The sequence below is a fragment of the Notechis scutatus genome, chromosome Z, assembly GCF_049901735.1.
Source record: "Notechis scutatus isolate UNSWTSFEM ecotype Mainland chromosome Z, rNotScu1.2, whole genome shotgun sequence".
NCBI lineage: Eukaryota > Metazoa > Chordata > Lepidosauria > Squamata > Elapidae > Notechis > Notechis scutatus.
The window spans coordinates 649,823-665,592 of NC_142025.1; the positions used below are offsets into that span (position 1 = coordinate 649,823).

Here is a 15,770-nt window from a genome sequence, read left to right on the forward strand (position 1 = left end):
CCTCTTTCTATTTCCTTCTTTCCTTCCTTCCTTCCACCTCTGCCGTTTCCTTCCTTTCTTTTCTCAGTCTTCCCTCCCTCCCTCCTATCCTTTCTTTTTCCTCCCTCCCTTCCAACTCTGCCATTTCCTTCTTTCTTTCTTTCATTTTTGTCTTTTTTCTTTATCACTCCCTCCCATCCCTTCTTTCTTTTCCTTCTTTCCTTCCTTCCACTGCCGTTTCCTTCCTTTCTCTTCTTTTCTTTCCTCCCTCCCTCCTATCCTTTCTTTTTCCTCCCTCCCTCTGTCCCTTCCACCTCTGACCTGTTTCTTCCTTCCTTTCCTTTTTCTCTTTTTCTTCCTCCCTCCCCTCCTTCCAGCTCCTCTTTTCCTCCCTCCCTCCTTCATTTCCTTCCATGAAATGGAAGTACTGCTGAGGATTCCTGGTCAAAGAAAGGGCCACAGATCGGAGTATTTGCAATCAGCCCTCCCGTTTCTCCTTGTAGGAAGAGGAGCCACAGAACTTCTCTCTTCCCTTCCTGAAACAATCAGAATAGAGCTGGAAGGGACACTGGAGGTCTTCTAGTCCACCCTTGTGCTCAAGCAGGAGACCCTTACTGAATCGTACAGTAGCAGAGTTGGAAGAGACTTCAGAGGTCATCTCGTCCAACCCCCTGTTCAAGCAGGAAGCCCTCTTGCATTTCAGACCCCTTTCTGGCTTCCTTGCCTATGGCAGACCTGGAGAAAGGGAAAGGTTCCCCTCGCACATCCGTACTAGTTGTTTCCAGCTCTAGGGGGTGCTGCACATCTCCGTTACAAAGCCGAAGAGCCAGTGCCATCCAAAGATGTCTCCGTGGTCATGTGGCCTGCAGGACTAAATGCTGCCGAAGGTGCAGGGAACGCTGTTACCTTCCCACCAAAGGGGTTCCTATTTTTCTACTTGCATTTTTTACGTGCTTTCGAACTGCTAGTTCGAAACTGGGACAAGGTAATGGGAGCTCCCTCCGTGATTCGGTGCTGGGGATTCGAACCGCCGAACTGCCAACCTTTCTGATCGACAAGCTCAGTGTCTCAGCCACTGAGTCTCCACGTCCCTAGGTCCTCTTTATTATTCTCATTATATAAAATTGCGTATTTTATTAATCCCCCTCTCTCTAGTGTCCATCCCTATTCTAACTTTGATTATGCCACTACTGTATTTAACCATATTCCCTTTCTAACCATCATCTCTTAATCGCTTTAAAACGTTAAGTGTGCATTTCTTAGCTTGCCTCCCATATTCCTCTTGGATCTTTATTTCTGCTTAAATACCAACGTATTTCTGAGCTGGATTCTTATCAACTGAACCACCGCGTCCCCTGGTCATCCCCTGGCACATCTGGCCATCTCCCCCCCCCATAAAATCTCATGGTCCTGCGACTTCCGGTTTGAAGGGCTTCGGCAACAGACAGGAATCCATGATCGTGCGCGGTTTCTGCCTGGGCTCGCTGCTGGAGCGCCCCGAGCCAGCTGGCTTTGGGGCTAAGCCACCCCGTAGAGGTGGTGAAGAGGGGGGAGATCACCAGCAGGGTCGAGGAGAGCCACATCTCTCCTCCTCAGCTGGTCAAACTCCCTTTCCCAAAGGCGGTAGGAGCGGTGGTCAGAAATGGCTGCCTCAAAGAAGAACTCAACCGGAAAAGAAAGTGCAGGAGGAAGATAAGTGAAAGTTTTGGCTGACCGGGTTAAGCTGAAAAAACAACAATTAAGGTACTCTGGAATTTAAATTTTACAAAAGACAACATCGCTCCCAAAGAAGGTCGGAAGCAGCGAAAGACAGTGAAAAGGGAAAGGGTTTTTTTTTCCTTCTCTCTCCTTCCTTACATTGACAACTAAGAGATCGGAATAAGAAATTGGAAAAATCCACTTTGGCCTTAATAGGCAAAATATAACTAAATGCCAAAGGGACAATAAAGATTTCTGGACATTAAAAACTTTTTCTTCTATAAGCAGGAAGGGAGAGGAAAAGAATAAGGGTAGGATCTGGAGGGAGAAGACTGCCTGGACTTCAAAAGAATCTAAAGTAAAAGTTCAACAAGACTTCTAAAAGATACATTTTAACTGAGATTTTGCAACTAAATAGTAACACCAGGAAGAGAAAGTGTAAAAAGAAACAGCTGTGTATATTTGGACTGTCTGGTGACTTTTGGATTTTTGGTTATTATATTTGAATGATTAAAATTAATTGGGTGGTTGTTTAATTTTTTTTTACAATGGCATAACTTCTGGATGAATTGAAAATGGAACTTAAAAAATACAAAGAAGAGGCACAAGAAGGGAAGGGTTCTTTTGGCTTCGTTTTTCAATTCTTAGAAATGGAGATCTGCAACTATGAGAAGCAACAAGAAAAGACTGCAAAACAAGAAGACTGGGACAAAGAAGAAGCCATCTTTAATGAACAAGTAACTCTATGTGGGGAAGAAAGGGGAAAGAGAATGGAGAATTTAAGACCTAAAAAAACAGCCAAAGAAGGGGAAAATAATTTGAAAAGTAGATATAATGTTGGAAAGCAACAGAAAAGGGGAACACAGAAGAGGAAAATGGAGGTGGAGAGACAGGGGGTAAAAAGGGGAGAGAGAAGAAGAGAGGGAAGAAGGAAAGGAAGAGAAGTTATAAAGGTTTGGAGCAAGATGTAAAGAAACAGGACCTATTTAGAGATAATGGGTGAAAATCTAACTGAAAAAGGGATTCTGTGAAGATACATAAGATTGTATTGTTATGAATTAGCGGAAACTTCTGGTTTGCAGGGCTTGGCGGCAGGCAGGAATCCGCGATCGTGCGCGGTTTCTGCCTGGGCTCGCTGCTGGAGCGCCCGAGCCAGCTGGCTTCGGGGCTAAGCCACCCCGTAGAGGTGGTGAAGAGGGGAGATTGCCAGCAGGGTCGAGGAAAGCCGCATCTTTCCTCCTCAGCTGGCCAAACTCCCTTTCCCGAAGGCGGTAAGAGCGGCGGTCAGAAATGGCTGCCTCAAAGAAGAACTCAACCGGAAAAGAAAGTGCAGGAGGAAGATAAGAAGTGAAAGTTTTGGCTGACCAGGATAAAAAGCAAAAACTAAGGTACCCTGGAATTTAAATTTTATAAAAGATAACATCGCTCCCAAAGAAGAGTCGGAAGCAGCGAAAGAAAGTGAAAAGGGAAAGTTTTTTTTCTTCACTCTCCTTCCTCACATTGACAACGAAGAGAGCTGAATGAGAAATCGGAAAAATCCGCTTTGGCACCAATAGGCGAAAGGAGGAGGAAGGAGGAGACTGCCTGGAATTTAAAAGAATCCAAAGTTAAATCTTAATAAGACTTCTAAAAGATACATTTTAACTGGAACTTTGCAACTAAATAGTAACCCCAGGAAGAGAAAGTGAAAAAAGAAGAAAGTGTAAAAAGAAACAGCTTGTGTGTATTTGGATTGCTTGGTGACTTTGGGACTTCTGGAAATTATATTTGAATGACTAAAAACAATTGGGTGGTTGTTTAAAAAATTCTACAATGGCATCACTTTTCGATGAACTGAAAATGGAATTTAAAAAATATAAAGAAGAGACACAAGAAGGGAAGGGCTCCTTTGGCTCCGTTTTTCAATTCTTAGAAATGGCGATCTGCGTCTATAAGAAACAACAAGAAAAGACTGTGCAACAAGAAGATTGGGACAAAGAAGAAGCCATCTTTAATGAACAAGTAACTATCTGGGGAAGAAAGGGGAAAGGGGAGAAAGAGAATGGAGAATTTAAAACTTAAAAAAACAGCCAAAAAAGGGAAAAATAATGTGAAAAGTGGATATAATGATGGAAAGCAACAGAAAAAGGGAATACAGAAGAGGGAAATGGAGGTGGAGAGACATGGGTGTAAAAAGGGGAGAGAGAAGAAGAAAGGGAAGAGAAGTTACAAAGGTTTGGAGCAAGATATAAAGAAACAGGACTTATTCAGAGATAATGGGTGAAAATTTAACTGAAAAAGGGATTCTGTAAAGGTACATAAGATTGTATTGTTATATTTGTAATAGAAATAATGTTAGAAAATTGGAAACAACATATGATTAAAAAGTGGGATAAAATAGTCAGTGTAATTTAGTGAAACTTTTGTGAACAAAACAAATGAAATAAAATAAATGAGAGAATTGAATTAGGAAGGAATGGGAACATTTTAACTACTCAATGTTTTATAAAATATAAGTGAAGTGGGGGGGAAGTAGCTATGGAAAGTTTATAAGTGTTCCCATAGAAATACGATACTTATTTGAAAAGTAATGTGTAAAATGTTAAGATTTAAATGAATATTAATATTAATGATAGAATCGAATTGGAACGGATTGTTGTTTTAATTATATTATATATTTATAATTTTTTCTTTTTTCAAGAATACAATGTGTAGTTTTAGAATGTGCCAAGCAGAATCCGAACGGAAGTTATGTATTATATTAAGTGTTACAATTTTAGGGGAAAGATATAAAGGCGTCATACTCCAATCAGTGATTACAGGAGAAATTTTGTTTAATGAGAAAAGATAAGAGACAGTTAAAACAGGACAGACAAAGAATATAAGTACAATGATTTGAATTGGGATGAAATAAATAAAATAAAATTAAGAAAGTTAAAAGAGGGGAGAAGCTATATAGAAAATGTAGAATAGTAATAAGATATGGAATGGAATATAAAAATGAGCATGAACTTGAATTTGTGTCTGTACGAAGAGATGTAACCCGGGATTATGCTGCTTTCAAAAAAGATGTTTTACTTGTATTTTTTTCTTTTTGTGAAAACTCAAATAAAACTTACAAAAAAAACAAAACCTCACGGTCCTCCCTTCCCAGCGGAGACCCCAGGAGATGCGAGAAAAGAACCGGAAACTGCTGAAAATGGTTTATTGACAGGTGAAGAAGAGGAAGACTGAGCAAGGCTGGAGAATTTTCAGTGGAGTGGGTGGGCACCCCGGTTTGGATCCGCGGTGGAAGAGGAGAGGTCAACGTTTGGAGAGGTCACCACCTGAAATGAAAAGACAGGAAGCCGGGAGGTGGGGTCCGGGGGGGCATGGAAAACGGGACTCCCCGAGCACCGTTTTCCCTGGCAGAAGACTGCTGCAGGCCGTCCCACCCAACGGAGAACCATTACCTTGGCAGCTGCTGCATTCACACCCGCGGATAACCGGCAAGACCACAGGCTCTGTCTCGCCGCCCAGGCACTGCAAATTCAGGATGCGCACCGGACTAACCGGATCCAGTTGGTAGCTGCAACAGTCACAGACGGTCTCCAGGTAGGGTTCCTGCGGAGGACAAACCAGGTGAGGGGTTCCTCCAGGAACTGCGAGTCGTACGAATCTCGGGCGGGCTGGAGGTGGTGGGGAACCAGGGTTGTCTTACCTCTGGGATGACGTTGGTGTGGGAGGCGCACTGCCCCTTGCAAAAGCCCACCTCCACGCCGGCCAAGAAGCAGAGCCCCTTGGTAATGTTGCGACGTTCCGTAAAATGTCGGCAGTGCGGGTGAGGTTCACCTGTCGGGGCAAAGAAAGGGTGACCAGCCTGGCAGAACCCAGGGCGAATCCGGACACCCAGGTGGGATGGCTTAGGAGGGAAGATGGGGTCCGAATAGGCCACCTCCCCAATTGGCAGATGGGTGGGGTCCAGGAAGGAACAAGGATTGGACGCCCCAACTTTAGGGCTTCTGGCCTGCTGACGAAAGCGACTGGTTTGATCTTTTTGGGTGCCCCGAGGGCATTTCCACTGCAGAGGAAAAGTGCCTGTCTTTCTCCCTCACCCTCCCTCCCTTCCTCAGCTTCCTTCCTCCTGCTGCCTTTTTTCTTTCTTTTTCCCTTCCTTCCTTCTCTCCTTCCTTCCTTGCTTCTTTCCTCCTTTCCTCCTTTCTCTTTCCCCCTTTCCTTCTTTTTCCTTCCTTCCTTCTTTCTTACTTTCCTCACTCTTTCTCCTTCCTTCCCCCTTTCCTTCTTTCTTCTTCCTTCCTCAGCTTCCTTCCTTTCTGCCTCTTTCTTTCTTTTTCCCTTCCCTCCCTCCTTCCTTGCTTCCTGGCTTTCTTTCTTTCTCTTTCTTTCTTTCTTTCTTTCTTTCTTTCTTTCTTTCATCTCCTTTCATTTTCCCTTCCTTCCTTCTCTTCTTCTCTCCTTCCTTCCTTGCTTCTTTCCTACTTTCCTCCCTCTTTCTCTTTCCTTCCCCCTTTCCTTCTTTTTCTTTCCTTTTCTTTCTGGGGGCAGATCTGTTCCTTCGGCTCCTTTCCTGCCGCTGAGCCTGCCTGCTTCCTCTTAGCCGCCCCACCACTTCCCCTGACTCACATACCGACCAGCTCCTTCCGACAGACGGGGCAGCAAGAGCCCGGCTCCTGCATTTCGACTTCGCCCTGAGGGCAGAAGAGAAAGGGGTGATTTTTCTTCCCCCACTTGTGGGTGGGATGTTGAAGGACGGACTCGAACCCAGGTCTACTGTCAGACCTGCGGTTCCTGGGGGGCAGACTGGAGGAGGTTGGGATGAGGGAGACCGTTGACTTCCCCCCGCCCCCCCCGAAGGGATGGAACAGAATGATGGGTCCCCGGGGAGGAAGCACCTCGAGGCAGACAAGGGGCAGACAGCTCGTCTCGCACAGCGCCCGGCCGTTCACGCAGCGGCAGACTTCGCAGCCCTTGTGCCATTCTGCTCCGGCCTGTGGAGAGAGGGAAAGAGAGAGAAAGAAAAGGGGGTGGTAGGCAGGTAGGGTCCCGCAGAAGGGGGCTGTTTCCCAGGGGGTGATGGGGAGGGGCCCTTCTCAAGCTTTGCAGGGGTGAAAAGGGGTTGAGATTGGGAGATAATAGATAGATGGAGGTTAGATGAGAGAGACAGAGACAGATGACAGAGATAGAAAGATAGGATAGAGAAAGAGAGAGAATGATGGATACATATAGATGATAGAGATATAGAGAGAAATAAGAGAGTTAACAGATAGATGATATAGATAATAGATAGATAAAGATAGATAGATAGATAGATAGATAGATAGATAGATAGATAGATAGATAGATAGATTAGATAGATTAGATAGATTAGATAGATTAGTTAGATAGATAAATAGATAGATGGATGGATGGATAGATAGATAGATAGATAGATAGATAGATAGATAGATAGATAGATAGATGATAGATAGATAGATTAGATAGATAGATAGATAGATGATAGATAGATAGATAGATAGATAGATAGATAGATTAGATAGATAGATTAGATAGATAGATAGATTAGATAGATATAACAGCTTGCCTTTGGAAATCATGGGAGCACCATCACTTGAGACCTTCAAGAAGTGATTGGACTGCCATTTGTCAGAAATGGTGTTTGATGTAGGGTCTCCCGCTTAGACGGGGGTGGGGTGGGGGTTGGACAAGATGACCTACAAGGTCTCTTCCAATTCTGTTAATCTCTTGTCTGAGATGATGGATAGCTCAATATATATACAGTATATAGAAAGAACGATATATATATATATATATATATATAGAGAGAGAGAGAGAGAGAGAGAGAGAAAGAGAAAGAGATGATGGATGGATGGATGGATGGATGGATGGATGGATAGATAGATAGATAGATAGATAGATAGATAGATGATAGATAGATAGATAGATAGATGGATAGGTATAGATAGATTGATGATAGATGGGGAGAGAGAAAGATGATAGATAGATAGAGAGATAGAAGTTGATGAATGAATGAATGAATGAATGAACATATAAATAGGAGATAGGAAGATGGAGATGATAGATGGTAGACATATGGATGGATGAATGGAGAGAGAGAGATGGAGATAAATTGATAGATGTATAGATAGAGATATGGATGGAGAGATAGATGGATAGATATAGATAATAGAGAGAGAGATGATAAATAGAGAAAGAAAAAGATGGAGATAGACATATAGAGAGAAAAGAGAGATGATAGGTATAGATAGATAATAGATAGGTAGGTAGATAGATATAAATATATAGAGAGATGATGGACAGGTATGGAGATGAGAGAGAGATGATGGATAGATAGAGATTATATAAATAGATATGGATGAACAAATGAAATGAATGAATGAATGAACAGATATAAATAGAAATAGGAAGATGGAGAAGATGTATGATTGACAGATGGATGGATGAATGGGGGAGAGAGAGAGAAAGAGAGATGGAGATAGATGCATAGATGCATAGATAGACCAAAATAGAGATATGGATGGATGGATGGATAGATAGAGTGGTAGATAGAATACTAATAACAATACTAATAAAATAACAATAACAACAATAATAAAAACACAGCTAGATTAATTGTCCCTGGCCTGAGTAACTAAACCCCTCTTGCTCTCCCGCCTTCCATTTTACTCACCGAGTACACCTGGTCTCCCTCCTCACATTCGCAGCGGGCAGCCACCACGCAGTGCCCGCTGCCATTGCGGTAGTGCCCGGGCAGACACGTGCATCCATCCCGTGCCATCCCCCAGCTGCAGTTCTGGGCAAGCTCGTCGTAGACCTGACGGCAGCTGCGCTCACAGGCAGTCGGCAGAACGGCAGGGTGCCGGCGTTCGCCCTCTGGACAGGCTGGCATGGGGAGGAAGGGAGGGAAGAGTCACACCAAGTGAGTCAGAGCTAGGAAAGACCCCCTCTCTTTGAACTCCCCCTCTCTCCCCTGGGGTGGGATTCAGCCAGTTTGCACCAGTTCGGTAGAACCAGTTGCAAATTATTTATTTTTTATTGTGGTGGAGTTCGGTGAACCGGCTGAATCCCACCCCTCTTCCCACCCGGCAAGCAGCCAGGTCAGCTAAGAATTCCCCAGCTGAGCAACAGACTTCAACTCCCAGAATTCCCCAGCTCAGCAATATTTCTCTACCGGCGACCATTTTAAGAGGTCTGGATTTCAACACCCAGAATTCCCCAGCTCAGCAATATTTCTCTACCAGCGGCCATTTTAAGAGGTCTGGATTTCAACTCCCAGAATTCCCCAGCTCAGCAATATTTCTCTACCGGCGGCCATTTTAAGAGGTCTGGATTTCAACTCCCAGAATTCCCCAGCTCAGCAATATTTCTCTACCGGCGGCCATTTTAAGAGGTCTGGACTTCAACTCCCAGAATTCCTCAGCTCAGCAATATTTCTCTACCGGCGGCCATTTTAAGACTTCCGGACTTCAACTCCCAGAATTCCCCAGCTGAGCAAATTTCTGAACCAGCGGCCATTTTAAGAATTTTTTTGTTGTGGAGTTCAGTGAACCGGCTGAATTGTGGGCCTCTCCTCTTCCCACCTGGCAAGTGGCCAGGTGAGGTCGGGTGGGGGGCGATGGTGGGAGTGGTGTCAAGTTGGCCATGCCCACCCAGTCCCACGCCCACCTGGCCATGCCCACCCATCCAGTTGCCAGGGCAGAGTAAGCCACACTCACCACAATCCAGGAGAGCGCAAGGGCACTGGAGAAGGGAGAGGCCGAGTGAGGACAGAGGCACCCAGAGGGCATCCCGGCAGAGAAAGGTAGGGATCGATTAGGCAAGCAAGCAAGCAAAAGAGAGAGCTGGAAGGGACCCCGGAGGTCTTCCAATCCAACCCCATCCTCGAGCAGGAGACCCTTACAGAACCACTGAGGAGGAAGGGATTTTAGAGGTCATCTAGTCCAACCCCTTGCTCGAGCAGGAGAGCCTTACAGAATGACAGTGTAATGAAAGAGGCCTTGGGGGGTCATCTAGTCCAACTCCCCCCCCTTTGAATCCTCTTACCATCACAGTTCTCCTGGGTGCAGGTGAAGACTCCCCTCTGGCAGACGCTGTGGGGCCAAAGGAGGGAAGAGCCCATCAGGACAAGGTTCTAGTCCTCATGAAGGAGCCACTTTTTCTGATCGCAACCTCCCTCGCGGGGACGGGGTGAGGCAAGGGGAGAATGTGGGCAGGCCTTGGCTTACAACAGTGGATGTAGTGGCCGTTCAATGGTGACAACGGTGTGGGAGAATGATCTTGTTTCACCCTTATGATTGTTTAGCGACTGTTCAGTCCCAACGCCAGGGAAAAAAGGGAGTTAGGACCATTTCTCTGAATTTACGATGGTTGCAGCTTCGCCACCGACTCGTGTTTACGACGGTTGGCGGCCTCCTGGGGTATACATGGTTCCCCTTTTGGCGACGGGGAAGCTGGATGGACTACCCAACCCTGAAATCTGCAGGGATTCCCTTAGTGATGGGGAAAGCCATAAAACGGGGACAAGAATTCGCTGGGCTGATTTTTTTCACACCAACGTGGGGTTCGAGGGCCGAAGGATAGGCTGGTGGGCACCAGGTTGGGGAAGGCTGGGGGTGCCCAGGATCCCATGCAAATTCGGGGTTCCGTTTGAGGGTTAGGGTCTCCCTTGGCCTCTTTGGATTGGTCGCCCAACTGGGACTGGCTCACCAGGTGTTGCATTCGTGTCGAAAAGTACTACCGGGCCCATGCTCCTGGGTGCGCTTTTCCTCGGATAAGTTGGCAGCCCAGGGCGCGGCGGGCACCTGGCTGATCACGCAACGGCACTCTTCCGGGCGGACGCACAGCCCGTCCTGCAACACCTGTGGGACAGCAGGCCAGGGTTTCTCAGACTTCAATGCCCAGAATTCCCCAGCTGAGAAAATATTTCCCCACTGGTGGCCATTTTAAGAGGTCTGGACTTCAACTTCCAGAATTCTCCACCGGGGGCCATTTTAGGAGGTCTGGGCTTCAACTCCCCCAGCTTAGCAACGGAGTTCAACTTCCAGAATTCCTCAGCTGAGCAATATTTCTCCACCAGCAGCCATTTTAAGATGTCCGGACTTCGACTCCCAGAATTCTCCAACTGGCGTTGCATTTAGAAGGGCTAAGTTGGGGAAAACATGGCGGTAGATAGAGGGGTGGAGGGGCCGTTTGGATGGGGCTTGGCGGAGGAGGCCGACACTCACCTGGCCAGGTGGGCAAACACAGCCAGGCTGGCATTCCTCTTGCAGGCATTGAATTTCCAGTCGGAGGTCAGAGCAGGTGTGCGGACAGGTGTTGGCACAATCACGGTAGATTTGGGTCCCAGGGCATTCTGGGAAAGAAGGGCAGAGAGTGAGTGCAGAGCCCCCACGCCCCAGTCCCAGTTGCTGATAGTTGGGAAGACCCTGTAATCCTAACCCCCTACCATCAACCTCTAACCCCCTAACCATAATCCCCATAAACAACCCCTAAACTTAACTCCTAACCCCCTAACCATAATCTACCCCTCCCCTTACTCCCCTGCCCCCACCTTCACCCCTAATCCTAAACTCCTCCAGCCCAAACCCCTAACCCTATTCCTAAATCCTACTCCTACCCCTACCTCCAATCCCCTAAACTCCTATGCTCCTCATCCCCTAATGCTAATCCCCACAACCCCTACCAACCTTGAACCCTAACCTCCTAATCCCAATTCTACTCCCCCTAACCTCTATTCTTATTTCCCTAATCTTATCCTTCCTCTTATCCTTTAATCCCCTAACCTTGATCCTCTAATTTAAGGGTGGATAATTAATATTCCCAAGAGGGCCACATGAGGGCGCTGGTTGACCAAAGAAGAAAATGACTGCGCAGAGTCGGATGGGATTCGACTTCTTCTCCTGCACTCTGCTCATTATTTATGTTTAATTTTAATTTCCAAGTCCCCTCATGCCAAAGGGCCAGGTGTGGGGGTATAAAATACCCAGGTCTGCTCTAACCCCTAACCCTTACTGTCCTTTTCAAGAACCGGTTCCCTGTTCGGACATCCCACCAGCTACATTTCCTGAACAGGCACCGAGGCTCACCCAGTGTGCAATTCTGCAGGTGGCATATGCGGTGCTGCAGGAGCAGGGAGGGGCAGGGCTGCCCCAGAGGGGAGAGCAGCTGGCGGTGCCTCTCGGAGACCCCTCCTCCACAGCTGGCGCTACAGGGGCTCCATGTGGTCCAGTCACTGAACAGGCAGCCAGCTGTGGGGAGACGAGGGGGGGGAGAATTGTTGTAAGTTGAGGGCTACCGATGGAAGAGGGAGGGAGGGAGGAAGGAAGGAGGGAGGAAAGGAGGGGGAAAGAAGGAAGAAAGGAAGCACTGAGAGGAAGAAAGAAGCGGTGAAGGAAGGAAGGACAAGAGGAAGGGTGGGAGGAAGGAAGGAAGAAGGAAAGAAAGGACCGATAGGGAGGGAGGAAGGAAGGAGGAAAGGAAGAAATAAAGAAAGAAGGACTAAGGGGGAGGGAGGAAGATAAGAAGGAAGGAAGGACTGAGATGGAGAGAAGAAGGGTGGGAGGAATCACCAGGAAGGGGGAGGAAGGAACGAAGGAAGATAAGAAGGAAGGAAGGAAGGACTGAGAGGGAGAGAGGAAGGGAGGGAGGAAGATGAGAAGGAAGGAAGGAAGGAGTGGGAAAGAAGGATGAAAGGATCAAGAGGAAGGAAGGGCGGGAGGGAGGAAGGAAGGAAGAAAGGAAGGAAGGAAGGAAGGAAAGAAGGAAGAATTGAGAGGAAGGAAGGAGGGGGAAAGAAGGAAGAAAAGGAGGACTGAGGAAGGAAGTAGGAGGAAAGCAGAAAAGAAGGACCAAGAGGAAGGAAGGAGGGAAGGAAGGAATAAAGAAAGAAGGACCAAGAGGGGGGGGAGGAAGGAAGATAAGAAGGAAGGAAGGACTGAGAGGGAGAGAAGAAGGGAGGGAGGAAGAATGGAAGGAATCACCAAGAGGGGGAGGGAGGGAGGAAGATGAGAAGGAGGGAAGGAAGGAAGAAAGGACCGAGAGGGAGGGAGAGAGGGTGGAAGATAAGAAGGGAGGCAGGAAGGAAGAACTGAGAGGAAGGAAGGAGGGGGAAAGAAGGAAGGAAGGAAGTCCTCATGTCCTTATGACCACCGCGGAGCCCAACATTTCCATTGCTAAGTGAGACATCTGTCCAGCGAGTTCAGCCCTGTTTTACCAAACCTCCCTTGATGCCATCGCTAAGTGAATCACCGTGATTCTTAACTGAGTCACACAGTCGTTAAAGGGAATCTCCCTTTCCCCCTTGACTCTGCCAGTCAGAAGGTCACCAAAGTGGGAATGCTGCCCCCATCATAAATCTGAGCCAGTCACAATTTTGATCGTATGGTCGTGGTCGACCGGTCGTAAATGTGAAACATGGTCAGCGGTCCCCTTTTTGGCACCTTGGTCACTAAATAAAGGGTCATAAGTTGAGGACTACCTCCCATCTTGGAAGTAACAGCCAGAGGGGTGGCTGCACCTTATGTTCCCTCCTATCTCTCCTACCCCCACAAAAATCTCACCTGGACAGGGCTGGGAGTTGCAGCGCGCAGTGCCTTCCATGGACTCAGCTACGCAAGGCACTCCGTGGAGAGTCTCGTGGCAGGACCGATGCCTCAGGGTGGTGCCCCCTCCACACGTGGCCGAGCAAGGGCTCCACGCCGACCACTCGCCGTAAGATGGGCACTTCTCCTCCGGACAGGAGAAGGAGCCGTTCTGGCAGGTGCTGGAGGACAAAAAAACCAGGCGCCAAAGATGCGGCATGCCATGAAGGGCGCCTTAATTTCCACAAGCGGAAAAGCTGGAGTGCTTTTCGTCGCACAATTAAGTGGGGATTCTGTTGTACAAAAAAAGTGAAGCATGATCTGCGCTGGTTAGACCCGAACTTGAACCCCCCAACCTCCCCACCCTCCTTAACCGGGGTAGATTGTCCCCCCTGTTTTTCAGTACCCCGAATTTGCTGCTCGAGAAAAACAGAATAAGCAAATAATGGAACAACAGAACGACAGAACAGCAGAATAACCAAATAACAGAGCGAGAGAGGATCAAAACGAGAGAATAACAGCGTAACAAAAGGACAGAATGACAGAACAATCTTGGAGCGGAGCAACAGAAGAGCAGAATAGCAAAATAACAGTGGTAGAGAGGAACAAAATGAGAGGGTAACAGCATAACGAAAGGACAGAATGACAGAACAATAGCGGAGCGGAGCAACAGAACAGAACTCCTCCTCCCAGATTGCACCCTGGAGGCTCAAGCAAAAACTCGAGAGCAGAGAACTGGTTGCTAAAATTTTTGAAGCCCACCCCTGAGCAGAGCAATAGAACAGCAGAATAATGACAGAATAAGAAAGCAAAACAGAATAACACAACAACAGAAGAGCAGAACAACACAACAGCAGAATAACAGAATAAGAAAGAACAGACTAATAAAACAGAATGATAGAATGGCAGAACAGCAGAAGAGCAGAATAACAAAACAACGAAATAACAGAACAAGAGAAGAGAAGAGCAATAGAACAGCAGAATAATGATGGATTAAAAAATACCATAATAAGAAAACAGAATGACAGAACAACAGAACAGTAGAGCAGAGCAATGGAGCAGCAGAGCAACAGACTGACAGCACAAGAAATATCATGCTTAAGAAAACAGAATGACAGAATAGCAGAATAAGAAAATAACAATGTAACAAAAGAAGAGAAGAACAGAACAGAACAGAAGAGCAGAGCAACAAAACAACAGAAGAACAAAAAAACAGAATGACAGAAGAAATATAACAAAATAAAATGAAAGACTAACAGAACAGCGGAATAACAAAACAAGAGAATAACAGAACAACAGACAGAACTGAGCAACCAGCAGAAGGACAGAACAACGAAGTAAGAGAATGACAAAATAAGAAACGCAACACAACGAAATGAAACAGTAGAATAACCAGAGAAGACCCTGACAGAACGACAGAACAATTGAAAGAGCTGAGTCCGAAGAGCAGAAGAGCACAGAACACAAATCACAGAACGACCGCATAACAGAATTAAGGGAGTTGAAAGGGACCTTGGAGGTCACCTGGTCCAACCCCACCTCCTCTGCCTCCCCTACCCCGCACCCTCCACTCACCAATTGTGGCAATCCAGTTCTGCCAACTGGCCAGGGAGGACTTCCACGCTGCTGTTTGCCGTGGCGAGACCACAGCGGCAAGCCGGGATTGGCACGCAGGAGCCGTCCTGCAAAAGCTGCCCTCGGGACACCGGCAACCTGTGGGGAGGTGGGGGAGCAGGGGGGTAGGGCAGGAGAGGGGCCAAATGACAAATTTAAAAGCTAGTCCTCGGATTTACGATTGGGGGCTCGAACAGTGGGGAGTGGGGCGAGTTACCTTCCCTGCACTGCCCCTGCAGGCACTCGACGTGCTCCCAGGAATCCAGGCAGGTGCGGGGCAGCCGTTGGCACAATTGGCATCGTACACCTTGCCCCGGTCCTCACATGTCTCTCCTGCAGGGAGGGGGAGGGGGAGAAGGAAGCCAGGGGGAGGGGGGCAGAGTCATTTCCTGGGGTCCCATTGAGGTTCAAGCTTCAAACCCCTGCCCCATAATCGAATTCTTGGCTTTCCCTCCCTCCCTCAATCCATCCTTTCATTTTTCCTTCCTTCCTTCCTTCCTGTTTTTCTTTCCTTCCTTCTTCTTTTCCCCCTTTTCCTTCCTTCCTCTTTCTCCTTTCTTTTTAACTTTCTTTCTTTCCTTCCTTCTTTGTCCTTCCTTCCCTTCTCTTTCCTCCTTCCTTCTTCTTTTCCTCCGTTTTCCTCCCACTCTCCTTTCTTTTTGACTTTTCCCTTCTTCCTTTTTGTCCTTCCTCCATTTTTCATTTTCTTCCTTCCTTCCTTCTTTCCTCTTTCCCCTTTCTTTTCTGACCTTTCCTTCCTTCTTTTCTTTTATCCTTTCCTCCCCTTTTCCCTTCCTTCCATTTTTGAATTTCCTTCCTTCCTTCTTTCCTTCCTCTCTGTTCTTCCTTTTCTTATCCTTCAAATTTCTTTCCTTCTTCTGTTCTCCCCTTCTTTCCTTCTAT

General features: G+C 47.0%; 1 protein-coding gene across 1 annotated transcript in view; it reads right to left on the reverse strand.

Moving 5' to 3' along the window:
• Positions 1 to 4,847: 4,847 nt before the first annotated feature.
• SSPO (SCO-spondin) overlaps positions 4,848 to 15,770 on the reverse strand; it is a 164,027-nt gene continuing 153,104 nt past the window's right edge. Inside the window, 15 exon segments of the mRNA XM_087947289.1 lie at positions 4,848 to 4,982; positions 5,109 to 5,259; positions 5,357 to 5,487; positions 6,284 to 6,344; positions 6,549 to 6,644; positions 8,345 to 8,556; positions 9,718 to 9,764; positions 10,381 to 10,532; positions 10,899 to 11,026; positions 11,760 to 11,921; positions 13,233 to 13,435; positions 14,829 to 14,952; positions 14,955 to 14,966; positions 15,085 to 15,141; positions 15,144 to 15,200. Coding sequence (XP_087803415.1) covers positions 4,960 to 4,982; positions 5,109 to 5,259; positions 5,357 to 5,487; positions 6,284 to 6,344; positions 6,549 to 6,644; positions 8,345 to 8,556; positions 9,718 to 9,764; positions 10,381 to 10,532; positions 10,899 to 11,026; positions 11,760 to 11,921; positions 13,233 to 13,435; positions 14,829 to 14,952; positions 14,955 to 14,966; positions 15,085 to 15,141; positions 15,144 to 15,200 — 1,616 coding nt within the window. The 3' untranslated portion in view covers positions 4,848 to 4,959.